The sequence below is a fragment of the Salmo salar genome, chromosome 05 (genome assembly GCF_965601325.2).
Source record: "Salmo salar chromosome 05, fSalSal1, whole genome shotgun sequence".
Lineage (NCBI taxonomy): Eukaryota > Metazoa > Chordata > Actinopteri > Salmoniformes > Salmonidae > Salmo > Salmo salar.
This window is the reverse complement of record NC_138295.1, coordinates 48104881-48131488: the sequence shown is the minus strand read 5'-3', so window position 1 is coordinate 48131488 and position 26608 is coordinate 48104881. Positions and strand designations below refer to the sequence as shown.

Here is a 26608-nt window from a genome sequence, read left to right as displayed (position 1 = left end):
GCAATTCTGTGCAAAAGGTTTTTTGTCAATTTTTTAATTATTGCGTTGGCTCTCGTCTATACACCCTTATTTGCAGTTGTATCTCATGCTGTAGGCTATTCCCTTTGTAAATATGACATTGAGTAAGCTTCTCTCTGTCCAACTAAAATATCCTATTTAGGGATTTCAACTATGTAGTAGTGATTGGACTATTTTACTACAATGTTCTACATTACATTCTTACATAACACTATCCAAACATAAATTAGTTTTGGAACTAGTGCCCATTGTTACTATATGACTATATTATCACTATATTATTCAGAAAAAAACATTGACCCAGAAGTTTGTAGTTTAGTTGATTATTTGATGACTAAGTAGAAGCCTCACGGGAATTAGGACGGAACAAACATGATCAGCTGCTGAGTTAATTATTGATAGCAGGGGCAGGTTCCTGAAAGCCTGGTTGAATGTGGGAGGTTGCATTATCATGCATGCCTGCATTCTGACTATTTGCAGAAAATGGTTGTTTTAGGGTTGTTGTAGGACCAGAATCTGAATTAACCTCTCTCCTAGAAGGTAAATAAACAAACTGCAGCTTCACTAAGATTAGATAATTCAGAGGACATCAAATTGTATTTGTCACATGCTTCTTTACGAACAGGTGTAGACTTATAGTGAAATGCTTATTTACGGACACTTCCCAACAATGCAGAGATTTTTTTTGTTATATAATAGAAAAATAGACAAATAATAACACAAGGAATAAATACACAATGAGTAGTGATAACTTGACTATATACACGGGGTACCAGTACCGAGTCGATGTGCAGGGGTACGAGGTAATTGAGGTAGATATGTACATATAGGTAGCGATAAAGTGAATTGGCAAAAGGATAGATAATAAACAGTAACAGTGTATTCGGATACAGTGTATTCGGAAAGTATTGAGACACCTTCCCTTTTTCCATATTTTGTTACATTACTGGCTTATTCTAAAATGTTTGTTTTTTTAATCCTCAATCTACACACAATACTCCATAATGACAAAGCGAAAACAGGTGTTTATAAATGTTTGCAAATTTATTAAAAATAAAAACTGAAATACTTTATTTACATAAGTATTCAGACCCTTTGCTATGAGACTCAAAATTGAGCTCAGGTGCATCCTGTGTCCATTGATCATCTTTGAGATGTTTCTACAACTTCATTGGAGTCCACCTGTGGTAAATTCAATTGATTGGACATGATTTGGAAAGGCACACACCTGTCTATATAAGGTCCCACAGTTGGCAGTACATGTCAGAACAAAAACCAAGCCATGAGGTCGAAGGCAATTCCCTGTGGAGCTCCAAGACAGAATTGTGTCGAGGCACAGATCTGGGGAAGGGTACCAAAACTATTCTGCAGCATTGAAGGCCCCCAAGAACACAGTGGCCTCCATCTTATATGGAAGAAGTTTGGAACCACCAGGACTCTTCCTAGAACTGTCCGTCTGGCCAAACTGTGTAATCGAGGGAGAAGGGCCTTGGTCAGGAAGGTGACCAAGAACCCAACGGTCACTCTGATAGATCTCCCAAGGTCCTCTGTGGAGATGGGAGAACCTTACAGAAGGACAACTATCTCTGCAGCACTCCACCAATCTGGGCTTTATGGTAGAGTGGCCAGATGGAAGCCAGTCCTCAGTAAAAGGCACATGACAGCATGCTTTGAGTTTGCCAAAGGCACCTAAAGGACTCTCAGACTATGAGAAGCAACATTCTCTGGTCTGATGAAACCAAGATTGAACTCTTTGGCCTGAATGCCAAGCATCACGTCTGGAGGAAACCTGGCACTATCCCTATGGTAAAGCATGGTGGTGGTAGCATCATGCTGTGGGGATGTTTTTCAGTGGTAGGGAGACTAGTCAGGATCGAGTGAAAGATGAACAGAGCAAAGTACAGAGATCCTTGATGAAAACCTGCTCCAGAGTGCTCAAGACCTCAGACTGGGGCGAAAGTTCACCTTCCAACAGGATGATGTCCCTAAGCACACAGCCAAGACAACACAGTAGTGGCTTCGGGACAAATATCTGAATGCCAGAGCCCGGACTTGAACCCGATCGAGCATCTCTGGAGAGACCTGAAAATAGCTGTGCAGCAATGCTCCCCATCCAACCTGACAGATCTTGAGAGGATCTGCAGAGAAGAATTGGAGAAACTCCCCAAATACAAGTGTGCCAAGCTTGTAGCGTCATACCCAAGAAGAATCAAGGCTTTAATCGCTGCCAAATGTACTTCAACAAAGTACTGAGTAAAGGGTGTGAATACTTATGTAAATGTGATATTTCAGTGTTTTATTTTTGAAACATTTGCAAACATTAATAAAAAACTGTTTTTGCTTTGTAATTATGGTGTACGTATGGTGTGTAGATTGATGAGGACATTTTTTAAAATCCATTTAAGAGTAAGGCTGTAACGTAACAAAATGCGGAAAAAGTCAAGGGGTCTGAATACTGTCCGAATGCAGAGTATGTGATGAGTCAAAAGAGTTAGTGCAAAAAGGGTCAATGCAGATAGTCTGAGTAGCTATTGGTTAACTATTTAACTAACTACATAGCAGTCTTATGGCTTGGGGGTAGAAGGTGTTCAGGGTGGTTCTAGACTTGGTACATCGGTACAGGTTGCCAGGCGGTAACAGAGAGAACAGTCTATGACTTGGGTGGCTGAAGTCTGACAATTTCTACGGCCTTCCTCTGACACTGCCTGGTATTGAGGTCCTGCATGGCAGGGAGCTCGGCCCCAGTGATGTACTGGGCCGTACACATTACCCTTTGTAGCACCTTGCGGTCGGATGCCAAGTAGTTGCCATACCAAGCGGTGATGCAACCAGTCAAGACGCTCTCAATGGTGTAGCTGTTTAACATACCGAATCTTCCTGAGGGGAAAGAGGCACTGTCTTGCCCTCTTCACCACTGTGTTGGTGTTTGTGTGACCATATTATTTTTGGAGATCCCAATTGATTCTGAGTTCAGGCATATAAAGTTTATACGTGAAAACTATTTCTTAGTACTTTCTGATTTCTCAAACTCACTTCTTTGTTTAGCCCATTACTTGCAATGCCCATGCTTTGAAATCCACACCGTCACGGCTTCACACAATATTCACGTCCATGTTTCTATACTTTTACAGAAATGTTTTCACTGCCTGAGGAAGCCATGTGAATGTGTTTGTATGTGTGTGAGAGTTTATTTTCCCCTTGAGAGATAATACCCTTGCTGACATGTGACCGATCAGCCACGTTCCTGCAATCATCACAAACAAGGTCGCAGGAGCCCAAGGAGGGGGTTGCTCTCCATTCAGCATCCATTCCAAGACCTGTGGCAATTTTAAAAGCACCCTACAGCACATTCATTCTGCTGACAGTGAAAGCATTCTGGGAATTCTGTAATGAATCGGGTATGCCAGAGAGGGAGAGGTGGCCTGAACACTTTATCCCTTTGGTCAACCTCTCTGGCTGTGTTCACACCTGTCTCACTACACCACCTGGCTAGAACCACTGCCCTCAACCTGGACTCGGGGGTAAACGTAACATAGTAAACGAAAATCCGGAACACTCAAATTAATATAAGTTACGTTTGGTATGGTATGTATTACTTTTTGGATGTCCATAATCCATTTCGTATCATACACTACATGACCAAAATGATGTGGACATCTGCTCGTATAACATCTCATTCCAAAATCATGGGCATTAATATGGAGTTGGTCCCCCTTTTGCTGCTATAACAGCCTCCACTCTTCTGGGAAGGCTTTCCACTAGATGTTGGAACATTGCTGCAGGGACTTGCTTCCATTCAGCCACAAGAGCATTAGTGAGGTCGAGCACTGATGTTGAGCGATTAGGCCTGCCTCGCAGTCGGCGTTCGAATTCATCTTAAGATATTTGATGGTGTTGTGTTCAGGGCTCTGTGCAAGGCATTCAAGTTCTTCCACAACAATCTCAACAAACCATTTCTGCATGGACTTTGCTTTGTGCACGGGGGCATTGTCATGCTGAAACAGGAAAGGGCCATCCCCAAACTGTTGCCACAAAGTTGGAAGCACAGAATCGTTTAGAATGTCTCTATATGCTGTAGCCTTAAGATTTCCCTTCACTGGAACTAAGGGGCCTAGCACGAACCATGAAAAACAGCCCCAGACCATTATTCCTCCACCAAACCTTACAGTTGTCACTATGCATTCGGGCAGGTAGCATTCTCCTGTCATCCACCAAACCCAGATTCGTCCATTGTACTGCCTGGTGGTGAAGCGTGATTCTTCACTCCACACTTTCCCACTGTCCAATAGCGGCGATCTTTACACCACTCCAGCCAATGCCTGGCATTGCACATGGTGATCTTAGGCTTGAGTGTGGTTGCTCGGCCATGGAAACCCATTTCATGAAGCTCCAGACAAACAGTTATTGTGCTAATGTTGCTTCTTGAGGAAGTTTGGAACTCTGTAGTGAGTGTTGCAACCAAGGACAGATGATTTTTACGTGCTTCAGCACTTGGCAGTCCCGTTCTCTGTGAGCTTGTGTGGCCTATCACTTCGCAGCTGAACTGTTGTTCTTCCTAGACGTTTTCACTTCACAATAACAAAACATACAGTTGATCGGGGCAGCTCTAGCAGGGAAGAAATTCTAAGAACTGACTTGTTGGAAAGGTGGCATCCTATGACAGTGCCATGTTGAAAGTCACTGAGCTCTTCAGTAAGGCCAATATTTAACTATGGAGATTGCATGGCTGTGTGCTCGATTTTATACATCTGTCAGCAACGGGTGTGGCTAAAATAGCCGAATCCCAAATTTTAAGGGATCAAGTCAAATCAAATCAAAAATAAATTGGCACATGCACCAAATGCAACCGGTGTAGACCTCACCGTGAAATACTTACAAGCCCTTAACCAACAATGCAGTTCAAGAAATAGAGTTAAGAAAATATTTACTAAATAAACTAAAGTCAAAAAACTAAGTCAATGTGATAAATTGTTCAGCAGTCTTATGGCTTGGGGGTAGAAGCTGTTAATTAGGGATAGGAGTCCCGCTAGCGGGACAACTTCCGGTGAAACTGCAGGGTGCAGGGTGTTTCGATTAAATCGAGCCACTCGACATCAGTGTAAATCGTGCATTTAAGGTGGCGCTCCGTGTTCAGTGGGAGGCTTGGATGACAAGTGGGGAGAAATCCTTCACTAAAACGGGCCGCATGCGAAGAGCAACTTATGGTCAAGTCTGCCAGTGGGTCCTGACAGTGGATTTTTTGACAATGCTCCACGCTATCATCAACGGATTTCAAAAGGCTGGACTGCTGCGTGTTGAAGAGGGCTCAGCGGGGGATTTGCCTCCGGATGAAAGTCACGAGAGCGACAATGAAAACGATCCAATATCGGATGAAGCAATTCTGAGGCTATTCAACTCCGACACCGAAGGAGATGGTTTCAGTGCACAGGAGGAGGAAGATAGTGACCAATGACTTTCTTGGTAGGCTACTGTTTACTGCTAATTGTTTATTTTTTGTTACAAGCCGTGTTTCGTTAAGAGTGCTAAGAACCTTGGTGTGATCCTGGACAACACCCTGTCGTTCTCCACTAACATCAAGGCGGTGACCCGATCCTGTAGGTTCATGCTCTACAACATTCGCAGAGTACGACCCTGCCTCACACAGGAAGCGGCGCAGGTCCTAATCCAGGCACTTGTCATCTCCCGTCTGGATTACTGCAACTCGCTGTTGGCTGGGCTCCCTGCCTGTGCCATTAAACCCCTACAACTCATCCAGAACGCCGTAGCCCGTCTGGTGTTCAACCTTCCCAAGTTCTCTCACGTCACCCCGCTCCTCCGCTCTCTCCACTGGCTTCCAGTTGAAGCTCGCATCCGCTACAAGACCATGGTGATTGCCTACGGAGCTGTGAAGGGAACGGCACCTCCATACCTTCAGGCTCTGATCAGGCCCTACACCCAAACAAGGGCACTGCGTTCATCCACCTCTGGTCTGCTGGGCCCCCTACCTCTGAGGAAGCACAGTTCCCGCTCAGCCCAGTCAAAACTGTTCGCTGCTCTGGCACCCCAATGGTGGAACAAGCTCCCTCACGACGCCAAGACAGCGGAGTCAATCACCACCTTCCGGAGACACCTGAAACCCCACCTCTTTAAGGAATACCTAGGATAGGATAAAGTAATCCTTCTAACCCCCCCCCCCCCCCCTTAAAAGATTTAGATGCACTATTGTAAAGTGGTTGTTCCACTGGATATCATAAGGTGAATGCACCAATTTGTAAGTCGCTCTGGATAAGAGTGTCTGCTAAATGACTTAAATGTAATGTAATGTAAATGTTAAAGCCTATTTATTTTTGTTACAAGCCGTGTTTTGTTAAAGCCTGTGTAAAGTTCATTTGTTTCAATGTACCAGTAGGCACCTGCGGCTTATAGACATGTGCGGCTTATTTATGTTCAAAATAATATATATTTTTTAAATTCAGTGGGTGCGGCTTATATTCAGGTGCGCTTAATAGTCCGGAAATTACGGTAATCCACTCATTCAACATGCAGAGAAAGGAATCAAAAAAGCTACCGCTAAACTTTGTTAAAACAAGTCAAAATACGTTTCTACTTAATCCTCAGATACCCTAAAATGTAATTAAATTATAATATTTCATACGGAAAGAAATATGTTCATTAGGAAAACGATATTAGCAGGTGCACGTCCTCTTCGTCGCGCGCGCACTAAAACTAATAATTTTTCCTTGTTTGGGAAGAAACAAGCCTGAAACCTTGAACAGACTACTGACATCCAGTGGAAGCCATAGGAATCGCATACTGGGAGCTATATTAAACGTTTTCCTTAAATGTTCTATTGGAAGAGCATGGGCTCTCAAAAAAAATAATTCTGGTTGGTTTTTCTTTGGATTTTCTCCTACCATATCTATTGTGTTATAGTGTCCTACATTATTTTAACATTTCTACAAACTTCAGAGTGTTTTCTTTCCAATGGTACCAATTATATGCATATCCTGGCTTCGGGGCCTGAGAAATAGGCAGTTTACTTTGAGCACGTCAGTCAGGCAGAAATTGAGAAAAATAGACCTTTGCCTGAAGAACTTTTTTAAGGAGCCTTTTGGTCTTAGACTTGGCACTCCGGTACTGCTTGAGAGAACAGTCTATGACTTGGGTGACTGGAGTCTTTGACAATTTTTTGGGCCTTCCTCTGACACCGCTTAGTATATACAGTACCAGTCAAAAGTTTGGACACACCTACTCATTCATGGGTTTTTCTTAATTTTTACTATTACTACATTGTAGAATAATAGTGAAGACATCACAACTATGAAATAACACATATGGAATCATGTACTGTTGTAACCAAAAAAGTGTTAAACAAATATTTTACATTTTAGATTCTTCAAAGTAGCCACCCTTTGCCTTGATGACAGCATTGCATACTCTTGGCATTCTCTCAACCAGCTTCACCTGGAATGCTTTTCCAACAGTCTTGAAGGAGTTCCCACATATGCTGAGCACTTGTTGGATGCTTTTCCTTCACTCTGCAGTCCAACTCATCCCAAACCATCTCAATTGGGTTGAGGTTGGGTGATTGTGAAGGCCAGGTCATCTGATGCAGCACTCCATCACTCTCCTCCTTGGTCAAATAGCCCTTACACAGCCTGGAGGTGTGTTGGGTCATTGTCCTGTTGAAAAATAAATTATAGTCTCACTAAGCGCAAACCAGATGGGATGGCGTATCCCTGCAGAATGCTGTGGTAGCCATGCTGGTTAAATGTGCCTTGAATTCTAAATAAATCACCAACAGTGTCACCAGCCAAGCACCCCAACACCATCACACCTCTCAAATTTGGACTAATCAGATCTAAGGACAGATTACCACCGGTCTAATGTCCATTGCTCGTGTTTCTTGGCCCAATCAAGTCTCTTCTTATTATTGGTGTCCTTTAGTAGTGGTTTCTTTGCAGCAATTTGACCATGAAGGCCTGATTTATGCAGTCCCCTCTGAACAGTTGATGTTGAGATGTGTCTGTTACTTGAACTCTATGAAGCCTTTATTTGGGCTGCATTTTGAGGTGCAGTTAACGCTAACAAACATATCCTCTGCAGCAGAGGTAACTCTGGGTCTTCCTTTCCTGTGGCGGTCCTCACAAGAGCCAGTTTCATCATAGCGCTTGATGGTTTTTGCGACTGCACAAAGTTCTTGAAATCTTACGTATTGACTGACCTTCACGTCTTAAAGTAATGATGGACTGTCGTTTGTCTTTGCTTATTTGAGCTGTTCTTGCTATAATATGGACTTGGTCTTTTACCAAATAGGGCTATCTTCTGTATACCACCCCTAGCTTGTCACAACACAACTGATTGGCTTAAACGCATTAAGAAGGACATAAATTCCTCAAATTAACTTAACAAGGCACACCTGTTAATTGAAATGCATTCCAGGTGACTACCTCATGAAGCTGGTTGAGAGAATGCCAAGCGTGTGCAAAGCTGTCATCAAGGTGGCTACTTTGAAGAATCTCAAATATAAATATATATAAAATAAACACTTTTTTGTTACATGATTCCATATGGGTTTTCTCATAGTTTTGATGTCTTCACTATTATTCAACAATGTAGAAAATAGTAAAAATAAAGAAAAACCCTTGAATGATTAGGTGTTGTAAAACTTTTGACCGGTAGTGTATATATCTTTGCTCAAATTCTAAAAACCTGTTTTTGTTTTGTCATCATGGGGTAGCTTGATGAGGATTTTTTATTTATTTAATCCATTCTAAAATAAGGCTGTGATGTAACAAAATGTGGAAAAAGTCAAGGAGTCTGAATACTTTCCAAATGCACTGTATGACAATGGTCTATTTGCATATAGGCATACAGCTGCTCTGATTGTTTAGGTCTGTGTGGAGTACAGGCTGAGTAGTGTGTCAATGCAATAGAATCCTCCACCGATGTGTTCTGCATCCGGTTTCAAAGTCTGGAAAATACATATTTTCAACGTTTGGAAAATACATATTTTCAGCTTTCATCAGAACCGAAAATGAACCTTGTTTCAACGTCTGGAAAATACGTCTATAATACATATTTTCAACGTAATTTTGCTCAATGGGCAGGGAATTTCCTATTTGGGTCTTTCCTAAAAGTCTCTGGCATCCCCACGAGAATGCCACCATCAGTTAGCTAAAACTGTGGGTGAGTCAGATGGCATTCTGTTAACGCCACTGTCTCTGCTCGCCTCCCTTTCAGCAGTTCAAACCTGACTCACTCATGTTTGTTCAGTGTTTGTGAAACTCACATGATGTGCAAGGAGCTGGGAGGTCTATAAATAGCTATTTTTTCACGAATGACACCGTGGCTACTACTAGACATCAACAAACATAGCCTATACCCTTGATCTTGTCATAATTGTCTTGCACACAGGCACACAGATACACACACGGGAACAAGTCTGACACGCATGCACATACACAAACCTCCCTAATCGGCACTGATCAGTGGGTTTGGTCAGTTAACCCTCACATGCACTTTCCTGTTTTTGCAGTGAGGATGTGGTTACATCTGCACTTTTAATGCTTCTGCTGCAATCGATACTTCATGCATACAGGCCTAACTCTCATTCACACTTTAATTCATTGGAATAACTATCACTTCAAATGATTATCACTTTTCAAGCTATTTTGTCAGGGAAACGTGAAAATAATAGGCTAACTTTGATGTAAGAATTATGTTACAATTTGCTTTGGAGAATCTAGCTCACCAGTCAGAAAAGAGGTACTAAATTCAATAAGCACCCAGGTGTTACGCAACATATGGGCTAATTAACTTGTAGCATCACTTGTGACACCTCAAAGGAAAACAAAATATGCAAATAGTATGTCCTCTGCAAAAAACATGATTGTGAGTTAAATTGGGTCTCCAATTCAGACTAAATGACTCATGGCAGAACATGTGCCTGAGCCTCAAGGAGAGGAATCGAGGAGACAGGACTGAGTAAATCTGGATGGATGGAGCTCACCTGCCCTCTGTCGGTCAACTGTCGTCCATCAAAAACTTCCTGGAGCAATATTTACTCAATCTTGAGCCACTATACCAAAACTGAAAATGTACAAAAACAATTACTGCATAACTCTTCATGCTATTCACTCATCTTGAGACTCTGGCCTAGATTCAATCAGATCAAGTATTAATGTCGATAATCAAGGTGTAACTGTGTGGAGATGTCAAATCGGTGAGCAGCTGTTCTTGATCATTTTCATGAAGCCACACCCATCCCACTTGTGTTAGAAGTTCAGAACCAGAAAGTGTAGGCCATATAGAAATTACACTCCAAATGAAAATCATTAAATAAAATGAGGACTTCTATCAGCCTATAATCGAGGTGTAAATTACACCTCACATTCCAGTGTTCGAACTTGTAAAAAAAAGGCTTAATGGGGATTTATCTTAATGGCAATGTCCGCTTTAGGTATATTGCCAGGAGCCGCTTGTGGATTTGACCGCTCTAACACAGTTCCAACTCCAACACTGCCCAAAAACCGCTATTTGGATGTTGGCTAAATAAGTTAATGCTATGCCAATACTGTTTACAAATTAAGAAAGTATGACTGACAGATACCAACATTTATTATATATTTATTGAACATTAATGTGTATGATAAAGCTCTCAACTCTAATAATATAGTATAAAAATGTAAAAAGTACAAATAACGACAGTCATTGTAAACATCCATAACAAGATAAAAGTTTATCATGTCAGTATTTCTTCAGCACAGTATTATGTGTTTTGATAATGTAGTGTGTCATACTGCTTGAAAACCATGCCTCCAAACAACAACTCCCAAACAGCTGGGAGAAACCTAGTGTTTTTTTTCTGGAATTAATTACACTGAACAAAAATATAAATGCAACATGCAACAATTTCAAAGACTTTACTAAGTTACAGTTCATATAAAGGAAAGCCCTAATCTATGGATTACACATGACTGGCAATACAGATAGCTTTAAAAAAGAAGGTAGGGGCGTGGATCAGAAAACCAGTCAGTATCTGGTGTGACCACCATTTGCCTCATGCAACGCGAGACATCTCCTTTGCAAAGAGCTGATCAAGCTGTTGATTATGGTCTGTGGAATGTTGTCCCACTCTTCAATGGCTGTGCGAAGTTTCTGGATATTGGTGGGAACTGGAACACGGTGTCGTACACGTCAATCCAGAGCATCCCAAACAGGCTCAATGGGTGACATGTCTGGTGAGTATGCAGGCCATGGAAGAACTGGGACATTTTCATCTTCCAGGAACTGTGTACATATCTTTGCGACATGGGGCCTTACATTATCATGACAGCGGATGAATGGCACGACAATGGGCCTTTCGTCACGATAAAATGCAATTGTGTTCGTTGTCTGTAGCTTATGCCTGTCCATACCCTAACCCCAATGCTACCATGGGGCACTCTGTTCACAATGACATCAGCAAACCGCTCGCCCACACGACACCACACACGCTATCTGCCATCTGCCCGGTACAGTTGAAACCTGGGATTCATCTGTGAAGAGCACACTTGTCCAGCGTGCTAGTGACCATCAAAGGTGAGCATTTGCCTACTGAAGTCAGATACGGTGCATAACTGCTGTCAGGCGAAGACACTGGTGAGGACGATGAGCACAAAGATGAGCTTCCCTGAGACGGTTTCTGACAGAATGTGCAGAAATTCTTCAGTTGTGTAAACCCACAGTTTCATCAGCTGTCCGGGTGGCTGGTCTCAGACGATCCCACAGGTGAAGAAGTCAGATGTGGAGGTCCTGGGCTGGTGTGGTTACACGTGGTCTGCGGTTGTGAGGCCGGTTGGACGTACTGACAAATTCTCTAAAATGACGGAGGCGGCGTATGGTAGAGAAATTAACATTAAATTATCTGGCAACAGCTATAGGTGGACATTCCTGCAGTCAGCATGCCAATTGAACGCTCCCTCAAAACGAGACATCTGTGGCAAAACAGTGCATCTTAGAGTGGCCTTTATTGTCCCCAGCACAAGGTGCACCTGTGTAATGATCATGCTGTTTAATCAGCTTCTTGATATGCTACACCTGGATAGATTATCTTGGCAAATTAAAAATGCTCACTAAAAAGGATTTGAGAGAAATAAGCTTTTGTGCGTATGGAACATTTCTGGGATCTTTTATTTCAGCCCATGAAACATGGGACCAACATTTTACATGTTGCATTTATATTTTTGTTCAGTATACATATTTAATACAAAACAGCTTAATGCAAGTCCTTATTTTCAGGGAGGGTACAAAAAAGAAATGCACTTGATCAAACAAAAAGAAAGAATGTAATAAAAACTCTGGCCTAAAATGGCCATTACAGTAAAAAATGGCTACACACAGGGAGGGCATCATTGGTAGCGGTTGTTGTAAGAGAATATTGAATAGAAAAACAGGCGAGTAACATGATGGATGAGGAGGATATGTGGGCGAGTCAGTCAGTCTGCATATCCCATGCTGCCTTGGGCTGGATTGTGCCACACAACAGAAATAAAATCTAAATAACAGAAGTTCGCCACAGGGCTTCTTAGATGCGGCAGAGAAAGGGAGGGGGATATGACACTAGGTATCATAGCCGAGTGGCGGAAGCTACATGTGATAGTCAGTCCAGTAGTACGCAGTGCATTATATCCTGTGGGGGGGTGAGTAGTAGTAGCAGGGTTGCGGGGTGGGGGGACGCTGACGAGCTCAATAAGGGCGTCCATGTTTGAACCTGTCGATGTGGAATGTGAGTTTGAGGGCAGGCCCGAGCTTCAAGCCCATGTATTTCATCATCATGTCGCTGCGTAGTAACAGGAGGGCTTTGCCATCAATCTCCTGCAACACATAGGAGTGGGATAATATTTGAATTTGCTATGGAGGTTATAAACTCAACAAAAAACTTAAGAATAAAAAAACTCCTTCCACTAAAAACAATGGCATAACATACAGTTCACACCCCTTGACTTTTTCCACGTTACAGCCTTACTCTAGAAGGGATTAAATAATTTTTTCCCTCATCAATCTACACACAATACCCCATAATGACAAAGCGAAAACAGCTTTTATAAATGTTTGCAAATGTATTAAAAAACAAAAACAGAAATACCTTATTTACATAAGTATTCAGACCCTTTGCTATGAGACTCAAAATTTAGCTCAGGTGCATCCTGTTTCCATTGATCATCCTTGAGATGTTTCTACAACTTCATTGGAGTCCACCTGTGGTAAATTCAATTGATTGGACATGATTTGGAAAGGCACACACCTGTCTATATAAGGTCCCACAGTTGACAGTGCATGTCAGAGCAAAAACCAAGCTATGAGGTCAAAGGAATTGTCCGTAGAGCTCCAAGACAGGATTATGTCAAGGCACAGATCTGGGAACGATTACCAAAGAAATTTTGCAGCATGAAGGTCCCCAAGAACACAGTGGCCTCCATCCATCTTAAATGAAAGAAGTTTGGAACCACCAAGACTCAGGAGTGGCTTCGGGACAAGTCTCTGAATGTCCTTGAGTGGCCCAGCGAGAGCCCAGACTTGAACCCAATCGAACATCTCTGGAGAGACCTAAAAATAGCTCCCCATCCAACCTGACAGAGCTTGAGAGGATCTGCAGAGAAGAATGGGAGAAACTCCCTAAATACAGGTGTGTCAAGCTTGTAGCGTCATACCCAAGAAGACTTGAGTACTGAGTAAAGGGTCTGAATACTTATGTAAATATCAGTCATTTAAAAAAAAAATGAATTTTGCTAAATGTTCATAAAAACCTGTTCTTGCTTTGTCATTATGGAGTATTGTGTGTAGCTTAATGAGAGGGAAAAAATATTTAATACATTTTAGAATAAGGCAAAATGTGGAAAAAGTCAAGGGGGGTGAATACTTTCCGAATGCAGTGTAAGTGTCCTTCTATGCTGATTGTGCTGTCAGGCTGACATGTACATAGAGATGCAATAGGATACTACTGTTCTATTCAATTCTGTAGATGCATACGTGTTTTCTGAAGAGATCTGCGTGGGGGGCCAGTAGGGGGTCTATGTCTCTGATGAACTGCATGACGTCCTCCACCGTCCACAGGTTGGGGTCCAGGCCTCTGGGCCGGGGGCTCTCTCTGAAACGCTCAGCGCCTGTGTCGGATGGCGGGTCAGAGTAGAGATACAGAGGAACATTAGTCACCAATCACCAGTGGGGTTTGTTATTATGGAATGACGAGCAACTCCATCTAAAGTGTTACCGTAAAGCCATACACAATCCATCAATTAGCTTTGCTAAAAATGAAAAATCCACTGGACAATATCATTTTTGCCTTTAATGACATGCACTGCATTAAAGATGATCCCCTACCTGAAGAGTTGAGATGTAGCAACTTGGTGGGGATCCGCAGGCCCAGAGGCTGCCCTGTCGAGCCCGGGGACAGGGGGCTCTTCTTTAAGTGCTCCAACCCCCCTACACCATTCTCCATGAGGAAGGGCTCACCTGGAACAACATGGAGGAGAGTCAATGACAAGGCCCAAGTGACACACCTATAGCCTGTAGTTTAACTGTTGTCAAAAAGTTTGCTTAGTGGGACATGACTGGCTACACCTAGGGCTGTTGCGGTGACCGTATTACCGCTACACCGGCAGGTAATAGGTCTGACCGCAGTAAAATTCCATGCGACTGTTGAGTCTTGGTAATCTCTTATGTCCTAATGGCCTGGTACACAGGGCTCTATTGTCCCTCTAACCACTCTGACATCAATGCAAATGATATCGAAAATCACATCAAACACTTACTATCAGAACAGGATTGTGCTTTTAAAACTCACCTCACTGTGATGATCAATTTGAAGAAAGAAATTCAACAGCAGGTTGAAACTGAGTGTAAAACATTGTTGTTGTGGATGTTGTTTCAAAGCCTAACATAACAAAATGGACAGCGCTTCTAAGGTGCATCCTTGACAGTGCATGTCAGAGCAAAAACATTCATTCAAAACACCAATACGCATTTTAGAGCGTATGCATTAGTTTGAGCCCAAGCCCGAAAAATACCTGAATTAAAATGATGATTGTGCCGTTACACAATACATAGCCTACCACATATTACACATGGCAAAAAAACATAATTGGTCTAGCCTATACAAATTTGAGTAATCGCCTTTGAGTGTGGACTGTATTATTATGCATACTGGATGGACTGGTTACCTTGTGCTATGCTCCAAAATGTCTATCCACGAGTCTGGGAGAGAATATATAGCCCTAGGTGATGCTGTGGGTTGTGCAGGGCTGTTTACAGATAAGCCTACAATTATAGTGAATTTGTATTTGATTTTGATTATCCAGTTAATAGGGAATTTTTATATTTTCATAACTAATTGGGTGACATTACCTTTCGCTATACAGACTACCATGCGATTCCACCTCCTCCCCTCTCTCCTTTATTCATTTCTGAAACGTGCAGAGGGGCTGTCAACAGTTTAGTGAAATATGTTTTGTTGTGAAAACATGTTACCATCAATGTTCCCAAACAGATTTTGCTTGCCTCTGCTATAAAACTGAAGTAGCCTACCAGGCATCATTGAAAAACGTATTGGTGGGAAAGTGCACGGCCTCCATTCGCTATTCGAGTGCATGCAGATGACATGTACTTTTCCCCCTGCCCATTTGATAATGAGCCATTCTAAATCTAAAAAAATTGTACATATTAGTAAAGACAAGATTAAATTGAGAATTGTCTGATGGGTAAAAATATGATCACTTTATGAGAGAACAGCTGTGCAGCCAGAGGCAAGAAACAGTGCAAGCTTTTTTGTACGACTTTCTCAAATCATAACAGCCTATAGTCGCATCACGCAGCCCATATGTTTTGATTTGTAAGACATTCTAAGGTTTGTATCATTCACAACTACAGTTGCCAAATAACTCTAAACCTAGCATATAGGACCTGTTTCAAAGGTTCACTTTTACGCTCAACATAACCACTTCATATGCGCACTCGCTCGAATGGGAAAAATATCCTTTCTATTTAATTTAGCTAAGTTGAATTATATAAAATTATATAATACAAAATAATGGCACGGGACTTATAAGCATATCTTGACAGCTAAATGAACAAGCCTACAGCCTATGGCATGGAGCACAGCCAGATAACATACAGTATGCCAACTCACATGCTGTTCTTCTGAAATACATTTTCTTCATATTATATTTCTTAAGACCTAACTAAAATAAATAATGGATTTTTTGTGATGGTGTATATTCAATTTAGTATACACCATCACAAAAATCCATTATTTATTTTAGTCAGGTCTAAAGAAACATTATGATTTGAAGAAAATGTATTTCCGAAGGATAGAATGTGAGTTGGCATACTGTATGTTATCTGGCTATGCTCCATGCCATAGGCTGAAGGCTTGTTCACTTAGCTGACAAGATACTAGCTGCTGATGCATGAGCCTTTGGAACATCTACATTTTTTAAATGTAGATGTTCCAAAGGCATGCTCATCAGCAGCTTGTATGTGGCTTGTATGCAGCTTGTATTCGTGGAGGCCGAGCTGGAGATGCTAAACGTGTTTCTGTTAATTAACAGTCAATTACCGACTTTTGCAATACAAAAACTGGCTGAACTCCACAGTCCTAGCTACACCCTAAAATAAGAGTTTTTGTTTGTACACAAATGTTTTCCTTTTGTTTGTCCCATTAGAGGTGCATGTTTCTATTTTTATCAACCAAGTCATTTTAAATGAAGTGTTAAGGATTTCCTAAGGAGTTCCTAAGGAGCTGTACCTTCTGAGGAGAGGCAGCCCCCTCCCCCCAGCTTGTGGGGGAGGGGGCTGTAGTAGGATTCTTGAAGGAACCGCTTGGAGCCTCTTCCTAGACCCGTCGTGAGGCCCTCCCTAAAACTTCTCCTTTCTGAAGGGAGTCGTATCAGAAAAGAGAAACAGTGAGGAGTGAAAAGTAAATACATACTGGACTCAAATCGACACTGTTACAATGTTGAAAAGGCCAAAAAGAAAGACAACCTTTTTTTGTCCTGAATCAACAGAAAAGCCAAGGTTATGCCCCAGCACAGTGTGTGTATGTGTGTGTGTGTGTGTGGACCTGGGTAGGCGTAGCTGTTGTAATGCAGGCCCCCTCTGGGGATGGGCTGGCTCCCAAACAGAGGGTCACAGTAGAGGTTGTGACAGAGTTTCTCCAGGAAGTGCAGGATGTATGTGACGTTGTTGACCGTGGGCAGGGTGAGGGTATGGTGCTGCTGGTCAAAGTGGGCTGCATGGGACACAGAGGGCAAGGGTTAGGCTCAGATAGCCAATACGGTTCCTCACATGTAGCAGCAATGCCAAGTGAAGAGGAGATATAGAGCTTTGGTTTGATCAATTTCAGGAAAAAATGGATCTACCAGTCTGTTTTAACAACTGGTCCTGATGTAGTGCACAGGGAGGCTTGAAATAAATGAAGGAAAAATCATATTTTTTAAGGAAATGCAAAGACTATTTGATTATCTCTATAACCAAACTTCTAATAAAGTGTATAGAGAAAATAGCACATACAGAAAGCAGGTACAAGTCCCAGACCTTACCTGATATGACCTCTCCTCCGTGACCTGGCTTGAGGCAGGAGAAGACAGAGCTCTGGTTGTGGGCACAGTCCACACAGGCCTGGACACACTGCTGTAGCACCGAGGAAGCCCGGCCTGGACCAAAGTGGTCGGGCAGCTGCTGCACCCGCCGCCCATCCAAGTGGGGTCCCACCTTCCCATACTTGTTCAGGTATACACACACTGTGGGACACGTAGGTAGATGCAGGCAGTCATGAACACAAACACAGAGGCATCAAACATTCAGCATGTATACCACTCCGGCTGAAAAAGGCAGATTCGACTTAATGCTCCAAACATATTTAACAAATACTACATTTTCATCGATAATTGACTCACAAGGATGTCCGAGGGCATACAAGTATTCATAATAAAAGTTGCATTGCGCTCCACAGAAATCCATATGAGTATTAATTGCAGTGATGAACTACTACTTTGTGTGTGTGTACCTGTGGCAGCATGCAAGGCGGTGCTGGGGATGGTGGCGTTGTCCAGGGGCACCGTGCTGGTGTCTGGCTCTGGCATACTGCTGTTGGGGGAAACGGGCACGGGGTTGGACACCACCCGCTGTTTTCTCTGTTCACACAGACACACACACACAATGTTTAGTGGGGTGGTATGCGCTCATCCATAAAAACCTTAAAATATAATTGTGTGTGTGTTTGGTTACCTTGCTGCCGGGCTTGGGCCCTCTCTTTTTGGGGATCTTGACAGACTCCACTTGTCCCTCCTGCAGGGCCATCCTCTGGGCCCAGTTGGCTGGCAGCCTCCCTCTGGGCCGGGACACAGGTCGCCCTGGGCCTGCCATGGCACCCTCCAGCCAGCCTTCTCTCTTCGCCCAGCCTAACTAAACACAGAGGAGGAGTGAGAGGACACTTAAGTCAACCACTCTAGTTGTCAATTGGAGGGCAAACATTACTTTTCTCAGTAGCAGTGGAATTAGAATAGAAGTGAACTCTTGACTTTAGTTCAACTTTTGACCAATAAGGTCGTTATTATAAAAGAGTATTTGGATGCTGCGACACAGGATGAAACATCCAACCCTACCCCTCCCACCCTCCCCAACCATGACTCCCCAACCCGGGTCCTTGGTCTGTACCTTACTCCCCGGTTTGGGGCCTCTCTTCTTGGGAACCTTGATAGGCTCCAGTCCCTTTCCGGGCGGGGGGGCCTGTGGTCCTACTCCGGCCCCCTTCTGGCCCCAGGGCCCTGTCAGCTTGGCTTTCCTGCAGCCTGGCTTGCGTCCCCGTTGGCCAGGCGGCTGTCCTGGCATGGGGTGCATGGCTGTTCCCTCGCTACCGTCTGAAAGGCAACCGAGGGTCTTGGGTTGCACTGCTGTCCCCAGAGAGAAAGAGATAGGGGGAGTGTAAAAGAAAAGTTAAAATAGGATCTTAAGGAATCAAACAAATGCAATTTATCCTCTAGTCTAGAGATCAATATATTCATTCAAGTTATGTAATTCATTATTTCCTTCATTCATTCAAATGCAGCCTGGCAGGAAACAATGAATGTCAGACTCAGGAAGTAGCATCAAATTGACCCCATGACTGTTTGGTAATACACAATAACGCATAACAAACCAGGAAAGAGCAGCGACTTAATCAATATCATGACATAAACAGCCACTGATCAAGTGATGCCTCTAACAACAACACAGCAGGAGTGGTAGACCCGGCCACACACAAGTGCACATAGAACCAGACAGCTTTTGTGTTAAGGAGGGCTATGGTGACCCAGTTTGCTTTCAGCTGTGGAACAAAGGGGCAAGTTGTGATACACACTTATGTGTTACACTATGTTACTGCCCTGCCTTCATAGGGAAGGATGAGAGACAGAGGGAGAAAGAGTGTTGCCAGGACTACATATACAAATTCCATCTAGACACCGTTGACCTAGAGCACACAACAAACTATACCTGCCTTAGCTTAAACATCAGCACCACAGGTAACTAAAAAATGAAAAGCTGAAATGTCTTGAGTCAATAAGTATTCAACCCCTTTGTTATGGTAAGCCTAAATAAGTTCAGGAGTAAAAATTTGCTTAAGTCACATAATAAGTTACATGTGTGCAATAATAGTGTTTAACATTATTTTAAAATGAATACATCTCTGTGCCCCACACATACAGAAAATTGTACGGTCCCTCAGTCGAGCAGTGAATTTCAACCACCAAGACCACTGACCAAGATTTCCCAATGCCTCGCAAAGGGCACCTATTGGTAGATTGGTTAATTTTTTTAAAATAAATTTTAAAAAGCAGACATTGAATATCCCTTTGAGGATGGCGAAGTTATTAATTATTAATTGGATGGTGTATCAATACCAAACTTTCCATAACAAAACCATCACCTATAGAGAGATTAACCTAGAGAAGAGTCCCCTCAGCAAGCAGGTCCTGGGGCTCTGTTACATTTACATTTACATTTTTTACATTTAAGTCATTTAGCAGACGCTCTTATCCAGAGCGACTTACAAACTGTTCACAAACAGACCACACAGAGCCCCAGGACAGCAACACAACTAGACCCAGATTCAGTGAGCATAGCCTTGCTATTGAGAGGCCACCGTAGGCAGACCTGGCTCTAGGAAGTGCAGCTCGGTTTCCACCTCATTTTGTGGGCTATGTGCTCACTGCACACAAAATGAGGTGGAAACCGAGCTGCACTTCCTAACCTCCTGACAAATGTACGATCATATTAGAGACACATATTTCCCTCAGATCACACCGATCTACAAAGAATTCGAAAACAAATCAAAATTGTATAAATTCAAAAACAAATCAATTTTTTAAAATAAATTCCCATGTCTATTAGCTGAAATACCAGTGTGCCATCACAGGAGCAAGATGTGTGACCTGTTGCCACAAGAAAAAGGGAAACCAGTAAAACACAAACACCATTATAAATATAACCCATATTTCTGTTTATTTATTTTTCCCTTTTGTACATTGTTACAACTCCATACATAGCCATAATATAACATTTGAAATGTCTCTACTCTTTTGAAACTTTTGTGAGTTTAATATTTACCCTTTTCGGATTGCTTATTTTACTTTTGTTTATTATAGATTCACTTGCTTTGGCAATGTAAACATACAGTATGTTTCTCATGCCAATAAAGCCCTTTGAATGGAATTGAGAGAATTCTTCACCGAGATAGATATCAATGGCAGAACTTGCAATTAATGATACCAAGAAACCAGCACCCTTGTCACTTCATGCATACACACGGTAAAGGGTGAGACAAACAAATACAGACCTTCCACAACAGGGGCTTCTTTGTGAAGTGGTTCTGATTTTACAACCCAAACAAGCCCAGACAGACAGACAAAGACAGTGAAAGTAGACAGTAGAGTTCCTCTGCACTAAGTTACCCGTGTGACTCGTCCTCTCTGCACACTTCCTTCCTTGAGTTTTGATACACTTGCAAGGCCTCGCCAATGGGGATCGGACAAGACCAAATTCCTCATAAACCGCAGACAATTAACTCTCTCTCGTTGTAATCTCTGTGCAATTCTCACCAGAAGAAAAAGCAAACTAGTAGTCTACAGAGGCCCATCAAGCAGAAAATGCTGACACTGCCTGGGAAATAAGAGTAGTTGCAATAAAGACACAAACTGCCGACAGCTGTCAGATATGGTGTTAACATTTATCTTTAAACCTCACACCCTGTAGTACACACCCTTCCGTTATTAGGAGCCATGCCAAGTCTAAATCACACACTGCCTAATGTGTATGAAGCAACCACAGCATGCAAAGTCAAACATGAATGCAGACACTCGCACTTAACACGACTTAGCCTATGGGGCAATATACCAGACCTGGGTTCAAATACATGTGTATTTGAGTATCTGGTATTTAAAAATACTTTTTCTCTGTTTTTGAGTATTTTCAAATACACAGATTAAAACAATTACTTTTATTTGAGAATTTGAATGGTGATTTGTAAAATTAATTTAAAAAAAATACTCTCAATTACAATTTGGTAGAGTATTTCAAATACTATTTTCAAATACCTAGGTTAAATGCATGGGAGTGTATTTGAGTCAGTGTATTTTCAAATACTTTGAGAGTATTTCCAAATATACTGCTAAAAAAAAAGGGAACACTTAAACAACACATGCTAGATCTGAATGAAAGAAATAATCTTATTAAATACTTTTTCTTTACATAGTTGAATGTGCTGACAACAAAATCACACAAAAATAATCAATGGAAATCCAATTTATCAACCCATGGAGGTCTGGATTTGGAGTCACACTCAAAATTAAAGTGGAAAACCACACTACAGGCTGATCCAACTTTGATGTAATGTCCTTAAAACAAGTCAAAATGAGGCTCAGTAGTGTGTGTGGCCTCCACGTGCCTGTATGACCTCCCTACAACGCCTGGGCATGCTCCTGATGAGGTGGCGGATGGTCTACTGAGGGATCTCCTCCCAGACCTGGACTAAAGCATCCGCCAACTCCTGGACAGTCTGTGGTGCAACGTGGCGTTGGTGGATGGAGCGAGACATGATGTCCCAGATGTGCTCAATTGGATTCAGGTCTGGGGAACGGGCGGGCCAGTCCATAGTATCAATGCCTTCCTCTTGCAGGAACTGCTGACACACTCCAGCCACGAGGTCTAGCATTGTCTTGCATTAGGAGGAACCCAGGGCCAACCGCACCAGCATATGGTCTCACAAGGGCTCTGAGGATCTCATCTCGGTACCTAATGGCAGTCAGGCTACCTCTGGCAAGCACATGGAGGGCTGTGCGGACCCCCAAAGAAATGCCACCCTACACCATGACTGACCCACCGCCAAACCGGTCATGCTGGAGGATGTTGCAGGCAGCAGAACTTTCTCCACGGCGTCTCCAGACTCTGTCACTTGCTCAGTGTGAACCTGCTTTCATCTGTGAAGAGCACAGGGCGCCAGTGGCGAATTTGCCAATCTTGGTGTTCTCTGGCAAATGCCAGAGGGCTGTAAGCACAACCCCCACCTGTGGACGTCGGGCCCTCATACCACCCTCATGGAGTCTGTTTCTGACCGTTTGAGCAGACACATGCACATTTGTGGCCTGCTGGAGGTCATTTTGCAGGGCTCTGGCAGTGCTTCTCCTGCTCCTCCTTGCACAAAGGTGGAGGTAGCGGTCCTGCTGCTGGGTTGTTGCCCTCCTACGGCCTCCTCCACGTGTCTTGCTAATTGCCTATAATTTCCACCTGTTGTCTATTCCATTTGCACAACAGCATGTGAAATTTATTGTCAATCAGTGTTGCTTCCTAAGTGGACAGTTTGATTTCACAGAAGTGTGATTGACTTGGAGTTACATTGTGTTGTTTAAGTGTTCCCTTTATTTTTTTGAGCAGTGTACATTAAAATATTCAACTACTTGTCTTTTCAAATATAATATATTATAATACTTAATTCACTTACATTTTAGTCATTTAGCAGATACTCTGAAGAGGTAGGGTTTCATATGTTTTCGGAAGAAAATACAATGCTGTTCTAGCTTCAGGGGGAAGCTGGTTCCACCATTGTGGTGAAAGGACAGAAGAGCTTGGACTGGGCTGGTGGGAGCTGCCAAGAGACCAGATGTACAGTGAATGTATGTGAAAGTAATTGAGACATTTGAAATAGTATTTGAACCCAGGTTTGTAAAATACACACACCCATAATGGCACGCACCAAAATAAAGTCTGCAGGTTATAATTATACAGTGACACAGTGCCTATCATATGTATTCACCCCCACTTGGATTTTCTTCACATTTTGTTGCGTTACAAAGAAGGATTAAAATGGATTATATTGTGATTTTTTTTTGTCACCAATCTACGCAAAATACTCCTTAATGTCAAAGTGAAAAGAAAATTCTATAAATGTTTACAAATTATTACAAAATAAATAACAAAAACGTCTTGGTTATATAAGTATTAATTTGTTATGGCAAGCCTAAATAAGTTCAGGTGTAAAAATGTCTTTAACAAATCACATAATAGTTTGCATGGACTGAGTCTGTGTGCAATAATAGGGGGTAACATGGTTTTTTAATGACTATACCATCTACACTACATGTCCAATAGTATGTGGACATCTACTCGTAGAACATCTCATTCGAAAATCATGGGCATTAGTATGGAGTTGGTCCCCCCTTTGCTGCTATAACAGCCTCCACTTTTCTGGCAAAGGCTTTCCACTAGATGTTGGAATATTGCTGCGGGGACTTGCTTCCATTCAGGCACAAGAGCATTAGTGAGCTCGGGCACTGATGTAGGGCGATTAGGCCTGGCGCGCAGTCAGTGTTCGAATTCATCCAAAAGGTGTCGATGGGGTTGAGGTCAGGGCTCTTTGCAGGCCAGTCAAGTTCTTCCACACCGATCTCGACAAACCATTTCTGTACGGACCTCGCTTTGTGCATGGGGGCATTGTCATGCTGAAACAGGAAACGTCCTTCCTCAAACTGTTGCCACAAAGTTGGAAGCACAGAATCATCTAGAATGTCATTGTATGCTGTAGCGTTAAGATTTCCCTTCACTGGGGCCTAGCCCTAACCATGAAAAACAGCCCCAGACCATTACTCCTCTTCCACCAAACTTTACAGTTGGCACTATAAATTGGGGTAGGTAGCGTTCTCCTGGCATCCGCCAAACCCAGATTCATTCTCCGACTGCCAGATGGTGAAGCGTGATTCATTACTCCAGAGAACCAGTTTCCACTGCTCCAGAGTCCAATGGCGAGCTTTACACCGCTTGGCATTGCGCATGGTGATCTTAGGCTTGTGTGCAGATGCTATGCCATGGAAACCCATTTCATGAAGTGAGGCACTTTTGGAACTCGGTAGTGAGTGTTGCCACCGAGGATAGTCGGTTTTTACGTGCTACCGCTTCAGCACTCGGCGGTCCCGTTCTGTGAGCTTGTGTGGCCTACCACTTTGTGGCTGAGCCGTTGTTGCTCCTAGACTTTTCCACTTCACAATAACAGCACTTACAGTTGACCTGGGCAGCTCTAGCAGGGTAGAAATTTGACGAACTGACTTGTTGGAAAGGTGGCATCCTATGCCGGTGCCACGTTGAAAGTCACTGACCTCTTCAGTAAGGCCATTCTACTGCCAATGTTTGTGTATGGAGATTGCATGGCTGTGTGCTCGATTTTATAAATCTGTCAGCAACGGGTGTGGAATCCGCTAATTTGAAGGGGTGTCCACATGCTTTTGTATATATAGTGAATGCATCTCACACACTCAATTATCTTTAAGATCCCTCAGTTGAGTAGTGAATTCTAAGCACAGATTCAACCAAAAAGACTAGGGACCTTTCCAATGCCTTGCAAAGAAGGGCACCAATTTTTTACAAAGCAAACACTGAATATCCCTTTGAGCATGGTGAAGTTATTAATTAGGCTTTGGATGGTGTAGCAATACACCCAGAACATGTGCAGACCAGCTGGCTGGTGTGTTTACGGACATATTCAATCTTTCCCTATCCCAGTCTGTTGTCCAGACTTGCTTCAAGATGTCCACTATTGTTCCTGTACCCAAGAAAGTGAAGGTAACTGAACGAAATGACTATCGCCCAGTAGCACTTACATCATCATGAAGTGCTTTGAGAGGCTAGTTATGGATAATATCACCTCCACCTTATCCGACACACCCCCATCAGACCCGCGATGCAAAAAGAAGGAAGTTACCCCACATAAATAACGCAAAAGTTACATTTTAACATTGAAGAGAAGAGACAGTCAATGGATCATTTTGTGGTGCTGAAACGTAAAGCTGTGACCACAGCGCAATCAATAGGTGAACAGCGCCTGGTGTTGAAATTATAACCTAGCTAACTTGTTATGCAAGTGGCGCACAGGAATAGATAATCTTCATTTTAATTTGACTTTATAAACGAGAGAGCTTATTTGCAGCCTATTTCTTCTGAGCCTTACATAAAATAACTTGGCTGAGGTAGGCTTTTTTTGTTTTTCCAATTGGGTCTGCTTACAATGGCAACTGGACAAAAATGTAGCATCCTACATAAAACAATAATGTAAAGAAAAAAAGGTGACGTCTGCAAATGTCTGTGTCTGAATGTCTATCAGGAGTCTCGGGATAGCCTGCTCCTGTAATGACAGAACAGAAAATACTGTCAGCATGAGACCTAAATAGCCTTGGATAAGTACTTAGTATTTGCTAAGTTACTTACTCAATGGGAAAAGTTGTATTTATCCTCGGACACGATCTTGTTGGATGTGATTTTGATGCGCAGGCTGTCCTCGATTGACGTGTGGAATCCAGTTTCTGTCGTGAGTCTAGATTGCTCATAGAGGAAAAGGAGGACTCGCAGGTGTAAGTTGATCCAAACATTGTTAGCACATAAAATGCTAGTTTCTTTATTGTGCTGTATTCCTCTGAGCTTGCCACCCAAAACGCACTCAGGGACATGGCACTCCTGATTCTTCAGGAGGCGCAGCCTTCCAGATGAAGTGTCAAAATCGAACTACCTAAGCTTCCTAGTAAAGGCCTCAAGTTTTTCCACCATGTCCGCGACTGTTTTCCCTCTTCCTTGTGACTGCAGATTTAACCCGTTTAAAGTGACAGAACAGGTCAGCCCAAAAAAGAACGGAGAGGAAATCCTAATTTTCCAGATGCGAAGGTGATCAGCTGCTGCACATATTTATCTTTTTCCTGAGAAAACCGACAATCTGGTCATGCAGCTCACAGAACCACTCCAGCGCTTTTCCTTTACTCAGCCAGAGATTCTGTCACAAGCTTGCGGAAAAGACGGTGTTGGGCGCTTGCTTCCAGACAAACTAAACACCTTCTTTGCCCGCTTTGAGGATAACACAGTGCCACCGACGCGGCCCGCTACCAAGGAGTGCCCCCCCCCCCCCTCCTTCTCCATGGCCGACGTGAGTAAGACACTTAAATGTGTTAACCCTCGCAAGGGTGCCGGCCCAGACAGCATCCCTAGCCGCGTCCTCAGAGAATGCGCAGACCAGCTGGCTGGTGTGTTTACGGACATATTCAATCTCTCCCTATCCCAGTCT

The 26608-nt window shown here is 42.9% G+C and overlaps 1 protein-coding gene across 8 annotated transcripts in view; it reads right to left on the bottom strand.

Annotated features, from left to right (window-relative positions):
* Window positions 1-10610: 10610 nt before the first annotated feature.
* Window positions 10611-26608, bottom strand: part of LOC106604903 (polycomb protein SCMH1) — a 55335-nt gene continuing 39337 nt past the window's right edge. For 7 of the 8 annotated variants that reach the window (XM_045718273.2, XM_045718274.2, XM_045718277.2 and 4 more), the window contains 9 exons: window positions 18694-18929; window positions 18265-18441; window positions 18044-18170; window positions 17577-17777; window positions 17099-17266; window positions 16784-16909; window positions 14362-14493; window positions 14011-14144; window positions 10611-12855 (listed from right to left, as the gene is read on the bottom strand). In XM_045718273.2, the coding sequence (XP_045574229.2) occupies window positions 12727-12855; window positions 14011-14144; window positions 14362-14493; window positions 16784-16909; window positions 17099-17266; window positions 17577-17777; window positions 18044-18170; window positions 18265-18441; window positions 18694-18929 (1430 nt within the window). In that variant the 3' untranslated portion in view covers window positions 10611-12726. The remainder of the gene's footprint in view (window positions 12856-14010; window positions 14145-14361; window positions 14494-16783; window positions 16910-17098; window positions 17267-17576; window positions 17778-18043; window positions 18171-18264; window positions 18442-18693; window positions 18930-26608) is intronic. The other variant, XM_045718278.2, reaches the window with a different exon arrangement.